Source organism: Anopheles bellator, chromosome X (genome assembly GCF_943735745.2).
Source record: "Anopheles bellator chromosome X, idAnoBellAS_SP24_06.2, whole genome shotgun sequence".
Lineage (NCBI taxonomy): Eukaryota > Metazoa > Arthropoda > Insecta > Diptera > Culicidae > Anopheles > Anopheles bellator.
In genome coordinates, this window is record NC_071287.1 from 3,969,360 (window position 1) to 3,993,543 (window position 24,184).

The window sequence follows — 24,184 nt, forward strand, 5'->3', positions numbered from 1 at the left end:
CGTAGAGGCTAGGTCATCAGATCGAATTAGGCGACAGTCAAACGTAAATCGATGGATGGTAATAAAGTTTTGGAACCTGGCTTCTAGATGGTTGGACGCTAGACCGCTAACAGCTTGCTCGATAGGACAAAACACCAAGTGGCACGATCGGTAGGAATTGGATATATGGATAGGACTTTTGGATTCCTTGAAACATGGCATTTTCTGGTCGATCGTTTTAACCATGCGCCCGGTGCTTTTTACGCTCTCATGAATATTTATTTTTTTTCCCGCGAAAGGTGTGTCCTCGTAGTGGATCACCTCCACCCCGTCACAATTTCGTTGCATGGAGGTGCAGTGAATGTAGGGCTTTCTTAAACCTTCCTCGATTCTGTTGCATTAATCTGCATCCGTAGTAGCTCACTATGGTACATCATTCCAAATGGAGGACTACATTGCTGCGTCTGAGGATCACATCGGTAGTAAAATTTGGTAAAAATCTATGTCTCATGTTTTTTTTGGTTTGGATCAACTTTTCGCACACATAAATTTTCAGACCAAAAAGAACGATGTCAACCAATCCATCTTTTAGTGTAAACATTTCTCTAGTCCATTCATACAGTAGTACTGCTAAAGCACAGTGGAAACCATTAGTGGAAATCCGGCACGAATTTATAGCGCTTAAAGCTTATTAATTACACTTCTTACTTATAGTTTTGGCAAGAATTGATTAAAAGACAGATATCTTCTATGACATACACATTCAATAACATTGCTTGATTTTCGTTCTGTAGGCGCTTCTCTCTTAATCTATTAATGCCGTTGGTTTGCACACGATTAACGCGTTTTGTGAACTCGATGATTTCGTGTTTGTTTTGTTTTGTGAAAGCGAAATAATGATAAATTGGCACGTGATGTTTAATATACTGTGTCTGTTACCGACCCAACGTCGCGAGAGCGCGTTTTATAATGTTAGGCGCACTCTTTCTCTGTCACTGAACGACCAGCGATGGATTGGCGGCGTTTTTTACAAAATGTTATGATTCATTTCATTCTCTCAACAACGAAGCCTACTTTGATAGGAAACAAAGAACGCCAAACGAACAGATCTAGGCTAATAAATCAACCTTTAAACTTCAGAGCGTTCGCCACGCAAGCAAAATGTAACCCGCATCTGTCGATTTCACCACCAATCCCCTCGATATACTTAAAAAAATGACGAAAAACAGTCAGCCTTTTCACCGTTCCATTACGAGGAATATGTAGAATATAAATAGTTCAAAGAGAAGGCACATGCGTAATTCCTTGTGTGTTACTTTTAGTTTTACTGTTGTGTATTTTTGTGTTAGATTGTGGTCAACTCTACCTAATACATAGATTCATGCACCGTGGTACGAAATAAAAATCAGAAATGTCAGAACCAAGCAGCAGCAGCAGCAATGATGTACGGACACCCTATGTTGTACTCTAGCAATTTTCAAAAATTCATCCTACGAGTTTATTTGATGTTCTGAAATCTGCAATTCTCAAATTAATTATCATTTTTGGTATATACCTGACCAAAATTTAATACTAATCAAGTATGTTTTTTGAAAAAAATACAACGTATACATTGTTCCGATTGTATCGATAATCGACACTCAGAGTACTGCAAACAAACAAATGCAGTCAATAAAATATAAACCATCATCGCCCAAAGCTCTTGCATAAACATAATTCAGTAGTTGCTTGATAATTTTGTGCAAGGACCTACGATATTTCTGTGAGAGGTTAATTAGTGTTGATCGATTTATATTAATCATTTATATCAATTATAAAAAAATCCAACAGATTAAGTCTTATACGTGCTTGGCAGTACGATTACACGGGTGTTCTGAGTGGTGTTGGTGTTCGAATGTCGCAAACAAGCAAACAACGGATACAATGTACAGCATTGGGCAAAACATGTGCAACTAATCATGCACAATCATAAAATTACTAATGGATCATTTGAATTAGTCAGCTTGGAGTGGAACTAATTCACAAGTGTAAAATCAAGTTAATGCTAACTTATATCATCCAACAATTAATCAGTTCTTTACAAAAGTTGACAAAACTGTCAAAATACCGTTTTCTTTGTGATCAAAACGAATTGCCACTTTGCATGTTGTTCACCAAATTATATGGCTGGACTGCATGGCTTTTAGTATTTCGTATCGAATCTTTCATTTTTAACAAGAGTTTCACATTTTTAAGGCATGGACTCGATCAGATTGTTAAGGAATGCTTTGAGTAACGATGCCAAGTCTCCTCCATTGTTAAAACAATTTCCTTATTTCGAGCCCTCCTTCCATATGTAACATACTCATTTAATCTTATTGCGAGACCTTAAAGATATCAATTCGCGTTTCACGATCTCCTTCACGGTTTTCACGATTGAGACCCGATGATTGAAATGGCGTTCGTTTGTTTGCCAAGATTTGATTATCTTCAAACCATTGTTTTGCAGTCATGCCTTGTGTTGGTGGTTTTCTTTACGGACATGCTGTATTAAAATTTGTATCGGTGTGCATAGTGTCGTTATTTTGTTAGAAAATACATCTAATTGGCGTATTTCATACAACGTAAGGCAACATAACATCCCGCAAGTTATTATGCTTCAAACGGTCCATATTTCTAACGATTCCACGAACGGGTCTGATGTATGTACGTATAAAACAAAAACGACACCATATCATAAATTTCACTGCCTTCTGAAAATGCTATGGCTGTAAGCGTTTTCCAATTGGTCAATGTACAAATTCCATCACAATTGATCCCATTGAACTTTGATTCGTCATTAAACAGATTGTCCGATATTTTTTCCCTGCGGAAGAACAATTCGGATTTACTGCTACATCTTCTATGATTGTGTGAACGGAGGCAGATAGCTTTAGTTCACACAGATCGTAAAAGGACGACTTTGAAGGATTGTTCAAAGTATACAGAAGGATCACTGGCGATCATAGAGTCCACTTTCTAACTAGCGGCCAGTGAACTTACAACTTCATGACCATCCATAATCGTAAAATGGTCGATTACATAGCACCATATTTATCACATATCCCTTTTTGGAACATTCAGCTATTGTAATCTACGAAAATTTTCTTTTCCTACTTCAGCTCATAGTTCAGCCCAAAGTAATTCAATCAATTTTTATTCAAGTTTACTGAAAAATTCACATCAGTTGCAAATGTTTTGTCCAGCACTGTGCTTGCTGTTGGTGGTCTGGCAACTCTCACGTTATTTTATCTACATTCTCTACATATCCGCTACAAGCTATGCTGGCATAAACGACAATGCGATGAGACCCAAAATTAAAAAAATAATGAGGACCCCTACTAAGTCCAGTCCAGTGAACTGTATCATCAATGTTACTTGAGTTGATGATGTGATGATAACCGGTGTGTAAAGCGATTGGATCAACGGTGGCAAGATAAATTCAACTGAGGAACTATTTGTGAAAAAATGAAATCAAATATTGAAAACGAGCAAAACGGCGAAAACAACACCTTAGACGAGCTAACGCATCCGTACATAACCCATGCGTGGTTATAAACGAGCTGACATTCCAAGAAAAACATTCCGTTCTTCTCCTTGTTGCATTTAAGTGGCTTCATAAAACAACCGAAACCGATTGCCATTATGTGCTATTTCTCCCAATCCACATCAACATTCTGCCATCCACCTACAATTTGTTCTCCTCTGGAACAAAGTGACTAGTGGTTTAAGATTCAAAGAGGATCTATGTCTAGCTCCGGTGGTCCCAGTAAGTCCGGTTTCTTTCTGATCAACAGGTACACTTCCATGTGATCCTTTCCCTTGACATACACCTTGCCACGTGGTTCAAAGTCGTACCGTTCACTCAGCACTGGTACACACTCGCTACCAACCTGTATCCTGCCTGCAACGCCCGTCGAATCCATCCGGCTGGCCACGTTGACCGCATCGCCCCAGATGTCGTAGTACAGCTTGCTCGTGCCGATCACTCCGGCTGTCACATCGCCATAATTGTAGCCTACGCGCATGATGAGGTTAAATTCCAGTAAATCACGATTGAATGACTCTACCACTTGTTGCATCGCTAGTGCAAAATCAACCAGCTCGTAGAGATGCTCATAGTTTGCTCCGCGGCAGCCCGGGTCGAGACCGGAGGCCGCCATGAACGTACTGCCGATAGTTTTGATCTTCTCCACGCAGCGGAATTCGGTTCTCGCGAGTAGCTCGTCAAAGTCAGCGATCAGTTCGTTCAGCACACGCAAATACTCCTTGCCACCGAGGTACGACTCATCGTACATTTCGTTGAAGTTGACGATGCTCGCGAAAATGATACCGATGTTGTGATGATTCTCTGAGTATTTGGCGGTATTTTTCAATTGCTCTGCTACGTGCTTCGGTATGATGTTGTGCAGCAACATATCGGCCTGATTTTTCATGTTTTGCACACGGACCTTGTCCTGGCTGGCAACGGCGCTGCCGTGGAAGCTTAGCCGATAACCGATTTCGAACTCGCGATTCAGAAACCACACCAGCACGAGCAGCAGAAACAAATCGACGTAAATTTCGACTCGATAGTTGTTAAACCATTCGAACTGTGCCTGGTGCAGAATTTTGGCGCTCTGCGGTACTGCTTCGGGGTCCAATGTGCTCGTCCTGTTCAATGATACCGGAGTGCCGAGCTTGTCCAAAGCCAACAGCTGCATCATATGACCGATCGCGATGCCAATGAACGCAATAGCAGTCAAGAGGGCCATGCAGTTGCGCATGCGCCAGTTGAGCTGGGTAAAGTTGCAGAAGTGCACGATGCAGATGTACATAAGAAACCCGTAGTGAAACTCGAACACACGGAACTTCGTTACGTCCATCATGGCAAAGTTTGAGAGAATGGATACGACGGGCAGCGACATCAGGATGCCTCCGCAAAAGTGCCACGGATACCAATGGGAAGCGAGCTGCAGCAGGCTGTCGTAACAGCTGTAGCTAACAATTGGTCGCGAGCGGCGCATGGGCGTTTTGCGTGCCCGCGAACAAACCTGCTTGGTGCAGATGAACAGCACGAACAGCTGCGCTGTACTGAATAGAACGAAGATACACACCCACACTTTGTAGGACTCCAGATAAACCGAGGGTGATAGGAGAAAGAGTGATGTTGAAGTGGCAAGATAGATGGCGAACGAGACAAGCAGATCAATGTAGGTGTTGTACTTCGGGGTAGCCAACGTCGGCGGACCACCGCTTTCGAGCTCGCCTGGCCCACCTCCCTCGCTGCCGAAGCGATGTGCCTTTGAACGAAACTCTCGCTCCATGAGACGCGACTTGAAGCACAATGACACGGGTAGTAGAGGCGGCTTCACCAGGTAGCTGCGCTGCGAACGGGCATTGTCTCGCACACACCGGATCAGCTGCAGATCGGACTGCTTGCGCAGTTGCTGAAGACAGGCGGCTAGCGGATCGGGATGTGGTTCCTTTGACCCCACCACGATGCAGTGGCCGTCACCACCACTACTAACACTGCCAACACCACCAACACCACTACCACCACCACCATCGCCACAATTGCTGATAGTTGTCGTGCCCCGCAAACCGCCGTTCGGTTTCATGATGTGGTGATGTGCTGCAGATGAGTGTGATCCTGGGTCGTTTGTGCTGGTAACTATTGCTCCTGACAAGCTGGATTGAGAGCTTGTGAAATAGCCTGAAACGCGGTGCGTAGAGAGCGCCACGCTTTGGCTCATTAGCATGATTTGATGCTGAATACTGGAACGTCGACTGTTGGACCGAATGCCGGAATCCTTGCGGGAGGTAGCGGACGGTGAAAGGCTGGCCCCATCTGGTCCGAGCAGGCGAGAACTAGGACAGACTGCGACAGATGCGTGGCGCATGTGCTGTTGTTCGCCTGCTCTATCGGCACCGCACTGTGATGTAGTGGTTATGGTGGAGCTCCGTGGTCGACTGAAGCTTCCACTGCCGCCACTGGAACTTCCTCTGGCAACTAGGGCGAGATCGTGTATGATAGATGTCCGATCTGTTGTCTGCGATCGATAGCTTCCCGTGCGACCGAATGGAGAAATGTCGCTGCGCGACTGGGAAATGTACGAGCGAACGTCGATGATCTCGTCAAACATGGAGTTTTCGCTTTCATGTGCGTTGTTTGCCATACGGAAGCAGTCACGACCGGCTCCCGCACCTCCAGACGTAGCGGTGCCGCTCGAGGAACAGCACGCGACGCCAGTAGTATCATTTGCACTATTCACAACATCCAACGTTTGGCTGCTTGGACGCGGTGTGACAATAACGATCGGTACGTTCTGATAACAGTTTGAGCAGCTGGCATCGCTACCGGCGGCGGTTCGGTTTTCGGTGCTCACACTGGCTGCCTCACGCAGTAAACCATCCCGTTCAATGCATGGCACTCCCTCCTCACATCGATTCGCCGCACTATCACAGTTTAGGGCACTACCGACGTCCCTGGGAGAGTACGCCGACGGTTCATGACGTTTCAGCAGTTTGCCAACATTCCAGCACCCGCGAAATGTATTGGGTACAACATTGGGCCGAACTATTTTCCCGTGCACGCTGTTTTCTTTGCTGCGACGGGGTTGCCTTTTCGGTTCTTCGTTGTACACTGTCACCGTTGGCGCTTGCTGTGCGAGGGGATGATCATCGATTGCCTCTTCGATTGATCGTTCATGTGACACTGCCGCTGACGAAGGAAGCCGAGGAGCACTCTTGTATTTCATCATCATAAACCCACCCTCCTCTTCAGAATCAGATCCTTCTGAGATCGATTTCGTGCTAATTATTATTCGTGGTTTCTCCAGCTCTTCTTCATCGCCGCGCACGCCGGGCGATTCGGTTGCAGTACCCGTTGCCCGTTGCGTATTCAGCAGACGTGTACCGTCTCCTTTGACAGCCGATTTGAAAAACTTAGTCATTTTCGTGAGTGAAGTTATACGATGCCGCGCTGGGGTGGCAACAAGTGAGGCGTGCAGTGAGGAGAAAAACACGGGACCAGCTGGTGATGCGGGTGGCACGACTGGCTGAATCGTGGAAAGGTTGGTAGGGCTTCGCGATAAACAAGAACTTCCCGCCTGGTCCTCCCCGCTGTAACTTGTCATCGCTTCGTCTAGCGGCGACGAAGTGAGCAAATGCATATCCGTGGGTAAGCCAATGCTTGATAAGCCCTCGGTAACAGAACCGACCAGATCGATCTTTTTCCCAACCACAAAGTAGGTACGATGTTCTGGGGAAAAAACAAAAAATAGATGACAAAAGTGAAACAATTAAATTGGGATTACTAGGAACAGAATGATAAATATTAGATATTAATAGAAAAGTGCCTCGCAGAAACGGTTAATTAAGCAGTGGAAGCTGCCGAAAGTTCACGTTGTATTAGCGTTGACCATTGACACAATCTGCCGTTAACAAACAGTTTCATCTGCCATTACAAAGTTTAGTTATTGCGACTATCCTTTTTGATTTTGGCACAGCACCACCGTCAGTATAATTGTTATTTCCAAAATCCTGAAGCACATAGATCGGTAAGGTTTCACAACATAATACTTACTGTCAACTTCTTCGCCTTCTTCGATGATGTACGAATCGCCCAAATAACCGCAGGTTTCCCCCGACACATGCACTTGATCCGGCTTTCCACTAGATTCCATGCTGCAGGAAGAAAAGTTTAAAATATAATAAATTCAATTTTAACACAACTTCCAGAAACAACTTAGTTCGTTATTGATTGTATTGATTTGTATTGACAATTTTTGATTGCATTCACAATCTATCCAATACACTCTTACTTACCGATTTGCCAATGTCACGTCGTTGCTCCAGACGTCGAACTTAACGCGCTTGGTGCCAACGATACCGCAGAGCACCGTGCCGGTGTGCACACCGACGCGCATTTTGATTCCCTCGTTACGTTGCGCATCGAAAACACGTATCGATTCAATCATTCCCAATCCCATCTCGACGCAACAAATAGCATGATCGGGCCGAGGTTCCGGGCATCCAGACACACAGTAATAGCAGTCGCCCAGGGTCGAAATTTTCTCACATCCATTTACCAAGCATAGATCGTCGAAACGCTCGAACAGATCGTTAAGTATCTCGACCAGCTGCTCGGCGGTTTTCGTAGCGGACATACGGGTAAACCCGACGATATCGGCAAAAAGGATGCTTACATTTTCCATTCGGTTCATGTGGAACGGCCGAAACAGTGACTTCAGATCAGAGGGTGTAGCTCGGCGTGGCGCTGGATACTGATCAAAGCTAGTGCCCCCGCCGGCCACAGCCCCAGCCTTCGATGCGCAGCCGCTACTCTCCTTCAGCAATAGATCGGCCACCTTCGGGGGCATCATCGAGTGGATCATCTTTTCCTTTAACTGTTTCTCCATTTCGAGCTGACGTCGCACCAATAAGTTCTGGCCGACCTTCATAAACGTTCCCCGCATCCGCACCACCGTCATCACCAGGATCTGCACGCCGATCAGGTGCACACATAACTGTATCAGCACCCGAATCATAATAATTTTGCACAGAAACGTGTTGTCGTCAGCTTCGTTGCTTGCGGAGTTAACATTTTTGCCCGGTTCGCTGTGAATCGTTGCGCCATTCGGACGAGAGTTGTAATCGAAATGGGTCTGCTGGAGAAACGAGAGTACCTCGAAGCAGAGCGAGTATAGTATGGTAATGGTACAGCACAGCCACAGCGGCAGTGGGATAATTGTGTATACGAGGAGCACGATCTCGATGCAAATTGAGAAGTGGCCAAGCGGGCTTAGCGCTTCGCGAGTCAGCAGTAGTAGCGAGAGCGAGAACATGCACAGCAAGATGGCACAGGCGCTGGACAACAGGTTCGTGTACGCCCGGAAGGTGTCCGTCCCGCTCACCCACAGGCCGAGGAGCGTAAACACGAATATCAGACCAATGGCGACTGTAAGCGGCGTGTAGGTGGTAGGGCCAGCGTCGAGGAGGAAGTACAGCAGCCAGACGAGCGAGCAGAGCAGGATGTAGAAGAGCGCGAAGCTGAAAGCATTACGGAAATAGGAACTCACTCTATTCAATGCCGCGTGGTGTGCATGGACAGTACAGGATACAAGAGGTGGCCATTTTGGTGGTCAGTATGATATACCTTGCCAGAAATTACTTACCGAAACTTGAGTCGAAGCTGAGGAAACACGCTTGCTTGGTACTGGCCCTCCAGGACGGGCGAATCAAACCGCGGGTTGAACCAGGAGCGGGGAGCCGCTCGCTCGAATGCCACCGGTAGCATCACACTACAACACGAGTGCCGCCTGCCGGTTTGGCTCAGGTAGGATTGAATGTAGGGGGCAAGTGAGATTTGAATGTCCTCGACCGAACCTTTCTGGCTTTCGGTCAACACAGGCGGCATCGTCGTGAACGACATCGATGTGCGGTAGTTAGATGCAGTCTAAAGGAAAACAGAAGGATAACGTGTTCGAGACCGGATTAGGAAGTGGGAGGAACAAAGATAAAACAAAATTGTGTTCCTTATTACAACCAGTACGTGTCCAAAGTGGGTCAGACGACAATCACAGTCTCCAACCAAATATAAGTCACGTTCACTTCACGCGGTCGAAGGCATAAAACCAGCGGAAACCCCGTTCGCTGCACAATTAATTAGCTCAAGGCATAGATAGAAGCAGATGGTACCAAACCATCCACACGAAGTTTAGGTGAAACGTCTTTTTTTCGTTTGCTGTTTAACATTTGTTTACAGGTAATGTTATCTGCAATCATTTTCATTCCCTGCACTACCAATCTTTAGTCATAGCATTGCGCGACGGTAATCAATTTAAGATGCTACAGCTTGCATATCGCTGAAGCAATCAGGAACAACACAAGTCAATCATAGGCCGAGATAAGAACTTACTTTTGTTAGTTATGTAGTATGTCTGGTGGCTTAGTATCAAACAAGAATCCCTATCATGCACGATATTTTTGAGAGGGAAGGGAATGCTTTGAAAAAATACCTTTATTATAAAAAAACAGTAAACAATACAGCCACAGCGAAACGTTTTTACGTGAGACACCCGAGCCGAGGCCAGCATAATTTAATTTAAACCAGTCTGTTGGTAGAGCATAACAAGCAGCATTTGTCAAATCGACAAGTTCACAAGTATCATTGCAAACACATGATTAAACCGCCAGTACGCGCTTGGTGGGCATTAGTGTACACAAAACGATTTAATCTACATTGAGGTTGAAACGTAGAAAAACATTTCTAGATATTATTTCGTGTTGACTTATGTAAGTACAAACTTGAAGTAACGAAATATCCCTTGCATCGTTATGATCTCTACTTACCTCCGACATTCTGGTGGAAAGGCAAAATCCTACCTGCCTTCTGCTAATTGTAATGTAAAATATCGGAAGCCTTTCTGGTTCTGTTGCACTATAGCTATGAAGTATTTTAGCTGAAATCCGGTATAACTTTCACTGCTGTTGTCATTATGATTTAAAAGATTTTGAGCTTGAAGCTTCTTTCATCCTTTATCACTTTCACTGTTCTATTGCTAATAAGATAGCAACCGCTGGCTGGCTCTTCGATGCGTTGCGATCTGTATTTGCGGCTGTTAAGATCCCATTATCGGTGAACCTAAAAACACATACCATTTGAAAAAAGTATTAATTTGGGATATTTTTAAAAGAAACCTTACACATAAGAGAAAACCAAAAGGCATTGGAAATTACACTCGTGTATGTGTGCGTAACCAGTGCACGTTTCTTAGGTAGGAATATTAAATTACGGGCTCATCTGAACAACTGAACGAAAAACAACCGCAACGACTGTCAAAGTAATTTGATGGTCACATGCTTCGCGACCGTTGGCATCGTCCTGCGATCAGTGGAAGCCTTGCACCTAGCACCATGCTGTGTGTTTGTTTTGCTGGTTTAGAATGCCAACATCGTTGAAAATCAGATAAAGACGCACAAACACCCGTTGCAAGCTGTAGCGAAGGTGACAATCTCCCTTTCTCCTGTCTACCCCGAATTGTTGGCGCTGTGTGCGAAGATAAGTGACTATATCGTAGGATGTATGAATGTGTCATAAATCGGAGCAGGTGCGCATTAGGCATGTGTTTAATTGTTGCTTCCGCTTCCGGGTCCCCCCTTTGGATTCGAGGTGATGTTATTCAATGAATTATCTTGTTAAAGCAGTCATCGAAGTAATAGCATAAAAACCCGTTTTACTATATATCGAATTAAAATTAGCATGTCGCGTGGTAACAATGGATAATAGCACTTTTCGCCACTATTATTTTCATAGCATTGCGAGTTGTTTGTCGTTCTCGTTATGCCTTACGTCTGGTGCCCGTCGGTTTGTTCGGCATAGGCAACTCTTTATCTGTGGTGTTAGGTGATCTAGAAGACATCATCCATTCTCAAACTCGTGGTGCTTAACGTGCTGTCTGCCAGGGTGGGGGTTCAAAGCCTTCAAATTTGGTTTCATCCGAATCAGCATCAATCTCTTCATCCGATTTCATCCTGCATCTGAATTGGTTTCAGTTGTTGTTCATTATTACATTGCAGAACAGTATCACGGAGAGTCCTGCATTCATAATGCGTGATGCGATTTGTTATCGTAATCAAACACATGACAAGATGTAAACTCTCAGCGACATGGGATGCTTGCGGCTGCGACCGGTCATTATGCACGGTTATGGACAGGACGTATGCGTAAGTATGGCAGGCAACAGGCACCAGGCAACAACAACACCTGTAGCTTCGTTTCGTCGTTCGTAAGTTCGTTCATTTCGACCAGTGATCGCGGGGTTGTTCGTAAACGGGTAGATTGCTAGAAAAGGCAATGGCGACGACAGATCAGTGCGGCGACAACCGCGCATGACACCCATACAGACGGGGCCAAAGAAAGGAAGGAACGTTCGGTGACGGGTATGCGCTGATTAGCGGTGTACTGACGATCGGTCGGGCACTGTGGAAACCTGCCATAGAGCCCAGCCACGGAGTGTGCTAGAAGGATCCACCCACAGGGATCCCGACCAGCAGTACAAGCTACAGTCCGAGCGTCCGATACGGTCACCTCCGATGCGTTTGATGGCATACGGTTCAAGGCGGCAAACACCCGAGCGTTGACTAGTACGTCTTTTACAATTTTCTTTATTGTAGCACATTATACTAGCTTCTACCGTCAAGGCCGAGACTGATTCTTGCGAGAAGGCACGGTTGTAACTAAGTGCGATGCTGAGCGCACCTTCGAGGAACAACAAAATGTATTACCTTTTGGCTCGTCCACGCTCCCGCTAGGAGCTATTGATTGTTGGTATTTATTGCATTTACTTACATCTTTTCTGCCTTCTGCTGATACTGGGTGATCAGCGCACAGCACCGCACACTGTGCACATTTTCAATCATCAATTAAACTCTCGTTTGCGATGGTACGCGAAGCAGAAAACCCCAAGTACAAACTCCACTAGACTATGACTGTGACCAAAATGTCGGTGCTTCAAGGCGAGCATGGCCGAGCACACACGGATAGAAACTTGTTTCGCTACGCTCGCACGTCCACATTTGCATATACTACGCTGCCCGACCGTGGAACATACGCTAAATGGTGAGCAGTGCGATACACAACACTAGCACAAGTGGAAAGCTTCCCCTTATCGGCATCTGTGAGATACTCTACAAACTGTCAGCCACTCTGGACTCTGTCTTAAGTGGCTAATCGAAACTTTGCAGCCCTTGAGTTTGTGGCAACCAACTACGGATTAAGTTTCAACCCGCTCTCATAAACGGTAGAGAACCTTATTATTGCAATACCATATGACGGCTATACCCAATACTTGCTTATCCCGCACAAAAACGACCACACAAGCCTCTTCTGTTAAAAACTCCTCTTCCGCCGCTCTAGATTGTGCGCCTTTGTCCGCAAACTAATTACTTAGTCACTGTTTTAAAATGGCCCAAACCTTTGCTGAGGATCAGTACGGCAAAAAGATCGACCGATGTCTCACTGACACCTTGCTGAAATTCGGTAAGCATAACTTCTTCTTTCGTTGAAAGTTATCTGGACGATGAGCACGAAATGCTCAGCAACTTATGTAATTTCTTCTCCAGTTTTCGCTTCGAATTTTGTAATTATTAATATGTCCATCTTTTGCAGGTGGTGGATTCGCAATTGGTGGTGTTTTGTCACTGTTGTTCTTCAAGCGTCGTTCTTGGCCTATCATTAGTGGTTCCGCGTTCGGCATAGGAATGGCCTACGATAGCTGCGAACGTTCTCTAAACGCGTCCAAATAGAAAAGCTCTGACTGGTGTGCTTATTGTTTAATTTAAATACAAACGAGATGTACTAGAGTGCAATAAATTGGAAGAGTTCTCTACCGTATACACTGGGTGTGTGATCTAGTCCCTTTTTTTAAAAAAGATGATCACATAGTGCAGCTACGGTTTTTGTCATAGCACTGCCACTGTAGGAAGACGAGCGCTGCCTTTGACGGTGGTGCGATGCCAGCTGATGCCAGATGGTGTGCCCGCCGAGTTATTCCAGACGTTGGACACTGAGCCAACATGTGCGCGACATCCATTTGTCCCAGAATACCTAGACGGAAAGGGGTTTACACAATTCGTTGACTGTACATGGTGCTCTGCGGCCCGAGTCACCGGGAAACGTCATGTTCTACTGCCTACAGTTTCAAAGAGAGCGGGAAGAGCTGCTAGTGGAAGGCGGTTGTTCTTCAGTCACGCCAGATAATCTGGTAATTGAGACACTTCGGTAAAATAAAACAATTCACTAAATCTACTAGATAGCACCAACGCGTGTTGACTCTCATTGACCGCTAAAAATGCACCACTAAAAAATAAAACATTGCAATAGAAATTTTAAATTTATTCATTTATTTGTTCCAGTTTGGTTTTGTGGCATCGAACTATTTGAATAATTTACTAGCTGTATTTTTCTCTTTAAATGACTAGTGACTGTTGAATATTACTATCGTTTCGCTTTTTTTTACAATTTCAGTTGAAAAATAGCTGCTGCTTTGTGATCGTTTCACTAGTGCAACGAGGAACTTAACTTTGAAGTAAAAAATAATGAAACTATTCTTGAGAGGAAAAGGACATTTGTGTATGAAGTTAATACGATTTTCTTGATTTTTACGAGGTGTTTAGCTAGAATGAATGCCTGGAGCTGACCAGGCATTATATTATTAGTTTACTTTGTTCTTGATTTATCTGCGTGTGTTCAAAACGGAAGATAGTATAATTTTAGCAAAATGCTTAAAATCATAGCTGGCTAATCCGCAAGTTGCGTCCATTGGTGATTGATGTTTTTTGAGTTGGATATTGAAGGTTCAAATATTCCACATTCGCTTCATAACAGTGGCAGGAACTACTTTTGTGATTTTCAAGCGTTTCCTGTTCGACGTCCTTAAAACATCTGATTATAAATGCGTATATTATTTGGTCAGCTTTGAATGGCAAAAGAGGTTGCAATATGCTCTATCTTAATCCAGGCAATAGTCAGACGAGAGTAGTACGAGAGAATGATTCAGGGCCTTCCTGTCTTATTTGAAAATTGAAGTAGGCTCACATAAACATAATGACAGCGTACGATATCGAATCCAACCCAATTACGCACGAAAACATATTAGGTTTAGCTTGTGAATGCTGTTACCTTAGCATATACTTATAAAAATAACAAACAACACTACTCAAAACAAACTCTCGAGGCGTCACGTTATTGGTAATCGAATTGACTAGAACATAACCAAAACAGGTCAGTTGAAGAAGGATTAGAAAACAGGGCAGTAAATATGGAAGTAGGAGCTCTACAGAACACCCTTTTCAATCCCGGAAATTCGTTGACCATCTTTAGCACAGCGACAGAAGCACGAGTCCATTAGCCAGTAAGTGATTTAAGAAGCGCACGAAAACGGTAGGATAACATGATCCATGGTTTGGTACAGCCGGGCTTCTTCTTTGCACCACTGTTCACTTGGATGTGAAATCGGGCCAATAGTTGATGTAATATCGATGTGTCGTGCCCTCGAACAACCGATCCAGCCAGTTCGGCAAACCGTCGAGCAAATTTTCCTCTAGCAATATCTTTGGTTCGGAGACATCCGACATAGAAGTTTCGGAGTCTGAGCTCTCCATGCCCAGAAAGGCGCCTGCTTCCGGATCAGAAGGCATCGAGCTCAGATGGCGAGTCATTTTGATCATGCGCTGTGGCAAAAGAACAGGCAAAAGATGGACCATAGTTAGCATTAATCAAGAGTTTACTGTTTTCAGTTACAATTACCTTGGCTCCACGGTTCGATTCAGGGTGCTTAGCGTGATACATGCAGAAATATTTGCGGTGGCCATTCAGGGCAATCACGGTTCCAATACAGTTTCTCGGATTGATTTTCATTTCACGTGATTCCGAGAGAGATAGACGCAATAGTTCGGCATACCAACCGATTCCTTTCTCGATTAGCATATGAGCGAACATCAATGTTTTATTTCTACCAAGATAAAGATTGATTGTTGAAATTAGTTTTGCTTTCGATGAAAGAAGCCAAATTGAAGGTGATAGGTCAAACGATTCAATGCATGCTTTTGAGTGAATAAAGTAAAAATTGATGTAATGCTTACACACGAAATGTTCAAATATCTAAAAAAAAATATTCAATATTGACATAACACAACGAAAAAAGAATTAAGCTCAGTGTAATTAACCACAAAATTAGATTTTTCTAGGAAACTTACTTTCTGTATGGCCATACGGCTTTGTGAAAGGCAGATATCAGTTTGGGTCGTGATTGCATATCACTAAGCAATACGATCGTCCGACAACCAGGTTTCAGTAGACGCACTAAGCCATTATACTTCTCCGCCCGGAGCTCATGCAATCGCAGCTCCGGAATATAGCTAGCCGATTTACCTTGGAACCGAAACAAAAAAAAGGATTATGATTACATAAATATCATCTTCTATCTGTATACAAAACAGTTGCTCGACTATGAATGGATTTTCATATCCGAGAAGATTTACGCACCATTTAAATTGTCCACGTTTTTGCCCTGCTTCAGTTGAATATCTTCTTCCTCGAGGCGCAACAGATAGGACATTAGGTAACCGATGATGAAGATGAACGCGATCGTACCGACCACGGACACAGCTGGCAGGATGTGCTCCTGGCCAAGATTGTCGGTCATAAACTCAAGGGCCAACAGGACACGATTTAAAACGCGCACAGCCAAGCTTTGAGCGTGTTCGTCCATTAGATCCTTCGAAAGTAGTGAAGAAAAAGTACCAATAAACCAATTGAAAATTCTTTGACAGACAGGTGAAAATTAATCAGTACAAACTTTCACTTCCGCCTCAAAGCTCAGAGCTTCGGATGTACGCAACAGCCGCTGGATAGCATTGTCCACCTTCTGCTTAGTGGTATTGAAGAATTGATCCTGCGTGTCGTTCTCGGCAGTCTTATCTACTTGTAGCACCACTTCGTGAATCCACTCGTACCGTACGTGGTTGGTATCGCGACGCCAGAAAATCACTAACTTCAGCAACGCATCCTGTAGCTGATTATGTTTCGACAACGTGTCAATAAACTCGTCTTGCTTCTCCTTGTAAATGTAAGCGAATCGTACACGCTCACGACTGAAGCTCGATTCAAGAGCCATACGACGCATCAACTGACGGGCACCGTCATGCAGGCTCGTATTTTCCGTCACCAACACAACGCATAGTCGCTTTCTAGGACGGTTCCATTCCGCTGGGCATACTCCGTCCAGTACGTGCTGTGAGGAAAGGCGCGGCAACACCAGATACTTGTTGACGGATATCACATTATTCAGTGTGGGCGAAGGAATGTCCGACATGGATATACTAGCAACCGGGCGGCTCGGATACTCGTTGAACAACAGCAGTGAGTCAAGGCTAGGATGAATTTTAAACCGTTCCTGTGTGCGCCGTGTATCTTTGGCGTTGAGCGACACAAATCCGAAAGCAACGCGTTCGCGGAAGTAAAACGCTGTTATTAGATAGCGCAAACGGGGCTGCGCCCTCGGTTCCAAGATTAGCGCACGGACCCGATTGTCGGACCAACCACCCAGAAACGCATCAATCGTGTCATCCGTGACAGGCATTAACAGTTTGTACGGCATCTTCTGCCTAATGAAGTCGACCAAGTTTTGCGCATTGAAAATGCTTTCACGGTAAATGTAGTTGTGCCCATCGAGCACCATAATTATGCACGGTAGAGAGTGTACGCCCGTTTTGCGTACTAGCTGCTGTTCGTGTCCGGCATTGATTGTAGCAAACGTGACACCGTATGGTTCCAGGGTGTCAATCATCTTCTTAAAGGAGTTTGCTGCCTTCATGCAGTCGAAGCACCAGTCAGCGTAGAACATTAGAATTTGTGGTGTTTGGTGACTTTTCGGTAGGATGTTGGATTCGTAATACTTCGCCGTAATCGAGAGCCGATGGTAGAGGCTAATATCTTGATCATGAAAGTTGAAGTTGTGCGCACCGTAAAAGTGCTCGAATGGGTCTTGAAATCGACCGTAACCGGTGTAATCCGGTCGGTCCCGATTGAGGATAGCATCTTCATTTGTAATGCCAAACTGGTCGTACGCCTTTCTGCGCTCCGAGTCCGACAACAGTTCGTACGCTTGTTTGATTTCGACAAATTTTTTCTCAGCCTCCGGGTGTTTTGTTTTGTCGGGATGCCTGCAAAAAAGTAAACCAGCATAAAAGCACTAACAAAACACTTACGATAACATCCACACACAGATGGAAACAGGCACACAAATCATCTTAAAAGATTTGATTGTGATCCGTGCTGGAAGCAGACAATCGATCCATTGTCGTGCCTCGCCATACCTTACCATTCTTTAGCCAGTTGCTTGTAAGCCCGTCGGATTTCTTGCAGCGTTGCCCGCCGCTCCACTCCGAGGGCCGTATACGGGTCCTTGGTGGCGCACTGTCCCTCGATGATCACGGTTACCAGGATAACCAGAAACAACCAACGCACGGTCGAACACCGCCAAGCCCGCATCTTTCCAACTGGGAACTCCTCACTCGTTTTCGCTTCGGTTAGCAACGGAGCAATTGCTGCTGACAAAAACGCACCTGATTCGTGGTGCAAATACTCGGCCTTAAATCGCACAATTGAACTGCAAGGCACGCGTGCGAGTCATTACATTGAGATTAAAGTGATTCGCGATAGAGCGAATTTACTGTTGTCTGTATTTTAACTGGCACTGGTATATGCGCTTTTTGCCGATTTTTTTTCACCCATTGGAGGTACGGCTGGGTGACAGTAGGTTGATTTTCCTCGGATACTGACGGAAATAAACTTTTCTGCGAACTACTGACAACAGCTGAGCGAGTTTAGAACGGCGGCACTAAGCCTGAAGACAGTGGATATAGAAAGCGAGTGAATGCGAAACACGTTAAATTAACTAGTTACAAGGCAATTTAAAACAAAATCACCCGCGTTCAAAAATGACGATCTGCAAACAGCTTAATTTATATTTTTAATCAAGGATGTAACCAAAACAACGAAAACCTCACTCAGTATAGGCGCTGTCATTTTGTGAAGCTTCATATTTTTGTATAGAGTTGGCAATGACAGCCGAAGCAGTTGTCTACATCCTTAACCATTTCTGAATTGATTAAGCTGCACCTGCTCCAAAGAGCTGCGAGGTGTGTTCAACAAGTTCTGATAATTTTGTATTTACGCGGGCTACGTATGTTTGATTTTCAATTTTTTGTGGCGTTAGGTTGCTACTCATGTCACTCATTTATGGTGACAATTTCAGCCTTTTTGACTAATCAGTCGATTTTTGACAGCTGTGTTGTGCTTGGACAGGTTTTAGCTCATCGTCGATTATTAGAACTTTTTGAACACACCTCGTATTGCTCCTGGTACAAGCAACTGACGTTATGCAAATGATCGACCTACAGTGCGAGTAAGCGAGTAAGCGAGAGCGATACTAGGGGGCTACATGAGGCGAAACGTAATGTTTTTGACATTACAGATTAATGCCAAACCTCTGCGATTCTGTCAAAACGTTTACGGGTCGGCCGAGGCGTAAACCCGAGCGTAATTATTTTTTTCATACGCTTTGCTTACAAACAGAGGATAATTTAAGTTCTTATTTGCTGGTATAGCAACAAAATCGAAAAAAAACAGAAAAAATATTCAGAAATCAATTTATTTCTCTTCTATTTCTATTTTCTCGGACCAAAAGCACGAATATCAACACGTTTGACATTTCGTTTTTAAATTTTTGCTGCCACACGAAGCGTACACGATTTGACATTGCAAATTAATTTTACGTTAGTTTTTACGCCTCATGTAGTCCCCCAGATAGAGCACATTTGACTGCTCAATTCAGTTTTTTTCAATTCTAGTTGGATAGAGTGTATCTTGTTGAACGAGAAAGTGTAGTTGGAACAGCTCCATTGAGTTGGAAGATACAGCCCCAAGCACGCTGAAAGTGAGTATTATTTTGCGTTCATTCACGTTCAGAAACAATTCCAGTCCTCATGTGCACTCTATTCAAGCTTTCTAACCTTCTGATCGATGGAAATATTTCGATTCTGTGTCAAATCGGTTACATAATTTTCTCCAACAGGCAAAATGTTGGCTATGCGAAGCACCCGTTTGGCGGTTTACCTGAAACCGGCCATCCGTATGGTTCAGTCCCGTGGCTATGCTGAAGAAATGTCCTTCACTTTAGCAGCAGCTAACAAGGTGTTCTACGACAGTGCCAACATTCGGCAAGTCGATGTGCCTTCTTTCAGCGGAGCGTTCGGCATCCTCCCGAAGCATGTTCCAACCCTTGGTAACAAAAGAACTAAGAAACTGTTCATTGGACTTTGCTGAAGCCGTTCACCGCAAATTTTAATCTTTTCGCAGCTGTGTTGAAGCCGGGCGTTGTCACAGTGTATGAGAACGATGGTGCGCAGAAGAAGATTTTCGTATCGAGCGGTACCGTCACTGTCAATGAGGACGCTTCCGTGCAAGTATTGGCGGAAGAAGCACACCCAATCGAAGATCTGGATGCGTCTGCTTGCCGAGAAATTCTTACCAACTCTCAAAGTCAACTATCATCCGCCTCAGGAGATAAGGTATGTACTTTTATGCTAGCATCATTTGGTATAAAAAAGTGGTATGTGTTACAGGATCGTGCCGAAGCTGCAATTGCCGTCGAGGTAGCTGAGGCTTTGCTGAAGGCCGCGGAATAAACTTTCCAACTCTCCAAAATTGTATAGAAACTGATCTTTTCACAGATTCAAATAATAAAGAAAAAACCGTAATTTGAGCCCTATACATTTATTTTATCGACTTGTAATAAATGGTGTTTAAAGCGAGTAAAAGCAAAATATCAAGTGGTAGTGGAGACCCCTCCCCCCCGCTGATAGAGCAGTCGGTCACGTAGCTGGCCTGGGATCGAATCCCGGGAGCGGTTGTCACACAGCCAGCCATTCCGATTCGATTCCCGATACCGGCGTGACAGAGGGTTGGCGGGGGGCTAACGAACACACCTGTAAAAATGAATCGTTGCGAAAAGTACCAAAGATATTAACATTGTCTCTGGTTGCAGGCTAAGACCGCCCGACGGTTGTAGCGCCAACTAATAAGGAGAAGAAAGTAGTCGAGAAAGCGCACAGGAAACGAATGTTATGCTTATGGTAATTAGAGAAAAAATCTATTCAAAGAAATGAAAAATATTCTCATTTTAAGTTACTAACTATTCGTTATACCGGTATTCGTTTTCGTTTGCTGGAGTCAACTATTTTGGGTCAGTTTGGTTATAGTTCGAGTTCTGCGCTTGCATTAAATCTATTTTAATACGAAAGATGTCTCTGAATTCAAAAAAAGAACTATGTGTTAGCTTACACCTTACAAATCATTCTTGCACACCATTTGTTTGCTTAATTATGGTCCACCGTAACCGATGGAGCCGCATCTAGTGAGGAACTTGTTGGGGATTTTCACCATGATTGCATGTTAACGTTACGTTAATCCGGTTACAAACGCCGAGCGGTCTTTACCTGCTCCAAGGAAGCTTTCCACCGCTGGCGGTCGAGAGCCTTCGTCCACCACATTGGAATGCCGGCCACTGTTGCGTCCCGGTCAACACAATCTCTCCATCTCACACGGGGCCTACCACGCCTTCTCTGTCCTTCTGGACGGCCTAAGAGGACTTTACGGGCTGGTACGTCGTCCGCCATTCTCATGACATGACCAGCCCAGCGGAGCCTGGGGAGACACACACGCTGCACTACAGTGAGGTCGTCGTACATTGCGTATAGCTCGCTGTTGTAGCGGCCCCTCCATTGTCCCTCCTCACACACGGGGCCAAATATCAATCTGAGCATCTTCCTCTCGGACGCGGCTAAGAGGGTTTCGTCAGTTTTTGATAGTGTCCATGTCTCAGATGCGTATGTGAGTACTGGGGTTACGAAGGTTCTATATAACCCCTGCTTCGACCGTCGCGACAAGAGATGTGAGCGAAATAACTTCCTCAGACTGTAGAAAGACCTGTGGGCTGCTAGCACCCTGGCGCGAATCTCCTCGGTTATGTCGTTGTTGGTGCTAACCTTTGACCCTAGATAGGTGAAGTTTGGGACGACTTCAAACTTTCGATCACCTATTAGTACGTCACCCCCACGTATGCTTGCCGATGTTGTTGGTGGGGCTGCTGACGGTGGCGCCATCATGAACTTCGCGGCTTGCTCAATCCCTGTGTAGGCTTGGGCTACATCGGAGATCCGCCGACCTATAATGTCTATGTCATCAGCATAGGCCAGGATCTGGCTGGACTTGAAGTAGATTGTCCCTGAGGTCTCCACTCCCGAGTCCCGGATGGCTCGTTCCAGCACGATTTTGAAGAGGAGGCACACTAGACCGTCCCCTTGGCGCAATCCCTTGGTGGTAGTAAAGGGATTGGAGAGCTTTCCATCCACCTTCACCTGGCTTGTGACGTTGGTCATGGCCATTCTAACAAGTCTGGTAAGTTTGGCCGGTATTCCGAAACTAGTCATGGTCTCATACAATTTTACCCTGGCTATGCTATCATATGCGGCCTGGAAGTCGATGAAGAGGTGATATGTGTTCTGTCTGAACTCAATCATCTTTTCCACGATCTGCCGCATGGTGAAGATCTGATTGCATGATTGCATGATTAATCAGAAAATAATCTCTAGCAAAAGTAATCTATTCATTCATCATTTTCCTCTTGCAAGAATCCACTTCAATCGAGCTATGTGGTTGCCTTGTCTTCTTAGATGAAGATCCCACATGCCACTAGGTATGGCGACAGATAGTGATCGACGCGGCAGCTAAAAGGTGTTCGTTATTATCCATTATTCAAGTGCCCCTGACGCATATATACGTAGCAGATGTGACAATTTTTCGAGCGACGACTGCCCAAATGGCTTGTGTAGACAGTAGTCCAGTATGTTCTGAATGTTCGGCTGGCTCTAAATTACGAGGGTGAATCAAATATAAACGAGACTTTTCGTCTTTCAGGCACAATAGTGGAGGGAGAACGTTCCCGCTTTGTTTGTTATTGGATAGGTTTGTCAGGAGTGGGGGAAGCACGTGGGCTCGCCTCCTCGACCCTCTCAGTGTCCACCGTAACGATGTCGGAGCATCGATGATCGATGAGGCAAGTGGTTGTTCTCCATGACAATGCTCGCCCCCATACAGCAGCCTTGACTAGAGAAAAATTGGAGCAACTGGGGTGGGAAACATTGGAACACCCTCCTTACAGTCCTGACCTGTCACCCTGTGACTTTCATGTGTTTGGCCCTCTCAAGGAAGCTTTGGGAGGCCAAAGATTCGATAGTGATGCTGAGGTTGAAGCCTACGTGCGCAATTGGCTGCAGACACGACCTTCATCTTTCTACGAGGAAGGAATTGGAAAGCTGCCTATCCGCTGGGAAAAATGTGTTTCCAAATCAGGAGATTATGTAGAAAAATAAACTATATTGTTTTTTGCGTTTAAAATAAAAATAAATTACAGAAAAAAAAAGTCTCGTTTATATTTGATTCACCCTCGTAATTACAATGGTGCGGTGGAAATGTGAGTTATAATTGGGTAACGGATAACCTTGCGTATATCTGCACAGGAAGCAGATGTCGTCGTAAACCGTACTTTTTAAAAATCCAACGTGGGTTTAATTCAATTCAAATAAATTCATCGGTGCAGGCCGCACTATAATTTATGTTGACTTTATTAATGCATTTTGAGACATTAATGAATGTGGAGCATGTAGCCATTCTCGTGGTTCGATTTTTCTTCGGATCATCGGTTTCTTTCGGGGTCGGGGTCGAAAACTATGCACACTAATGACATTCGTGTTAATGTAACACAAAACCCAATGGCGAAAAAAGCAACGTTAAATTCAAGCCCAGCTTGGATTTTTGAAAAGTTTAACGCAATTGTTTGAAATCAGGAAATATAAATATTTCGATCCTTCTGCAATATCATATTTTACTTTGTTCGTTTTTTAATCGTAAAACAGGGTTTGTGATATATACTAAACGCTACAGACCTGTCCGCGGCTCGTTGCAGTAAAAAATGGTGACCTGCCGAAAAAACGATAAAATGTGCTCGGTGAGTAGAAGTAGAAAGTGAGAAGTTAAAATATTCCATAGCCAGCTACAACCGAGCTGTAACCGTTTTGCAGCGGCATACTCTTACCGGTGATCGTACTGTAGGACTGAAAATGGCATCGATACGTCCTGTAATTAAAAGCCCTTCGAACACGAACTTTAACTGCAGTCCTACAACTCGTCCTTATCTAACATTCATTCTTGGATGCTGGATGCCAAACCCGTAGTGAACGGGCCAGGTTTTCCGGTAGCCTTTTCCCATGGCTTGGCTGGGTTCGGAGGAAAACGGAAAATCCAAAGAACGGCGATCGATGACAAGAAAAGGCAATGTCTCAACGCCCTTTGACGCGGAAAGCCGATCGACGATGAGCGTCGCGTCAGTGTGAAGGTCATGCTCATTACCAATGCGCGCGTTCACGCATCATGCTCCACAACCGGTCGACGGCCACCTTTAGCCAGGCACGGATTATACCCCACCACGTGCGAGTGTGTGCGTTTGTGTATTGCTGTATGAGAGTGCCTGGGCTGGATCACTGGGGACAGGCAGCCGACTTAGGTCAGGCAAAGCCCGGC

The 24,184-nt window shown here is 44.8% G+C and overlaps 4 protein-coding genes across 5 annotated transcripts; 2 read left to right on the top strand and 2 right to left on the bottom strand.

Annotated features, from left to right (window-relative positions):
* Positions 1-3,124: 3,124 nt before the first annotated feature.
* Positions 3,125-10,341, bottom strand: LOC131213307 (adenylate cyclase type 9). The gene is made up of 7 exons (XM_058207322.1): positions 10,333-10,341; positions 9,156-9,436; positions 7,807-9,030; positions 7,565-7,665; positions 6,890-7,240; positions 5,632-6,823; positions 3,125-5,517 (listed from the first exon to the last, which is right to left on the bottom strand). The coding sequence occupies exons 1-7, from the start codon at positions 10,339-10,341 to the stop codon at positions 3,732-3,734; spliced, it is 4,944 nt and encodes a 1,647-aa protein (XP_058063305.1). The 3' UTR covers positions 3,125-3,731.
* Positions 10,342-12,829: 2,488 nt separating this feature from the next.
* LOC131213933 (MICOS complex subunit Mic10-like) lies at positions 12,830-13,375 on the top strand. Its single transcript, XM_058208166.1, has 2 exons — positions 12,830-13,021; positions 13,151-13,375. Exons 1-2 carry the CDS (start codon positions 12,946-12,948, stop codon positions 13,285-13,287), a joined length of 213 nt encoding a protein of 70 aa, XP_058064149.1. The 5' UTR covers positions 12,830-12,945; the 3' UTR covers positions 13,288-13,375.
* A 498-nt stretch (positions 13,376-13,873) lies between these two features.
* LOC131213932 (dnaJ homolog subfamily C member 16) lies at positions 13,874-18,518 on the bottom strand. Of its 2 annotated transcripts, none has more exons than XM_058208164.1 (6): positions 17,865-18,518; positions 16,341-17,706; positions 16,028-16,259; positions 15,739-15,913; positions 15,290-15,494; positions 13,874-15,213 (listed from the first exon to the last, which is right to left on the bottom strand). In XM_058208164.1, exons 1-6 carry the CDS (start codon positions 18,032-18,034, stop codon positions 14,980-14,982), a joined length of 2,382 nt encoding a protein of 793 aa, XP_058064147.1. In that variant the 5' UTR covers positions 18,035-18,518; the 3' UTR covers positions 13,874-14,979. The 2 variants fall into 2 exon arrangements, with proteins under 2 accessions (XP_058064147.1, XP_058064148.1); XM_058208165.1 differs by having other exon boundaries at positions 16,341-17,735; positions 17,865-17,958.
* Positions 18,519-19,323: 805 nt separating this feature from the next.
* On the top strand, positions 19,324-20,317 carry LOC131213559 (ATP synthase subunit delta, mitochondrial). The gene is made up of 4 exons (XM_058207624.1): positions 19,324-19,481; positions 19,620-19,829; positions 19,904-20,115; positions 20,170-20,317. The coding sequence occupies exons 2-4, from the start codon at positions 19,625-19,627 to the stop codon at positions 20,230-20,232; spliced, it is 480 nt and encodes a 159-aa protein (XP_058063607.1). The 5' UTR covers positions 19,324-19,481; positions 19,620-19,624; the 3' UTR covers positions 20,233-20,317.
* Positions 20,318-24,184: the final 3,867 nt, after the last annotated feature.

Bases quoted from the DNA above. Each gene is read 5' to 3' on its own strand.
- LOC131213307 (XM_058207322.1), bottom strand. The intron at 6,824-6,889 runs GTCTGCTGAATA...GCGGCGATGAAG, and splicing joins TGTCAAAGGAGACGGTACAC to AAGAGCTGGAGAAACCACGA. The intron at 5,518-5,631 runs AGGATCACACTC...TGGTGTTGGTGG, and splicing joins GTTACCAGCACAAACGACCC to TGTTGGCAGTGTTAGTAGTG.
- LOC131213933 (XM_058208166.1), top strand. From the start codon at position 12,946: ATGGCCCAAACCTTTGCTGAGGATCAGTACGGCAAAAAGATCGACCGA. The intron at 13,022-13,150 runs GTAAGCATAACT...CATCTTTTGCAG, and splicing joins TGACACCTTGCTGAAATTCG to GTGGTGGATTCGCAATTGGT.
- LOC131213932 (XM_058208164.1), bottom strand. From the start codon at position 18,034: ATGCGGGCTTGGCGGTGTTCGACCGTGCGTTGGTTGTTTCTGGTTATC. The intron at 15,495-15,738 runs GTAAGTTTCCTA...TTATCTTGGTAG, and splicing joins GCCGTATGGCCATACAGAAA to AAATAAAACATTGATGTTCG. The intron at 15,214-15,289 runs GTAATTGTAACT...CTTTTGCCACAG, and splicing joins AATCGAACCGTGGAGCCAAG to CGCATGATCAAAATGACTCG.
- LOC131213559 (XM_058207624.1), top strand. From the start codon at position 19,625: ATGTTGGCTATGCGAAGCACCCGTTTGGCGGTTTACCTGAAACCGGCC. The intron at 19,830-19,903 runs GTAACAAAAGAA...ATCTTTTCGCAG, and splicing joins GAAGCATGTTCCAACCCTTG to CTGTGTTGAAGCCGGGCGTT. The intron at 20,116-20,169 runs GTATGTACTTTT...TATGTGTTACAG, and splicing joins CATCCGCCTCAGGAGATAAG to GATCGTGCCGAAGCTGCAAT.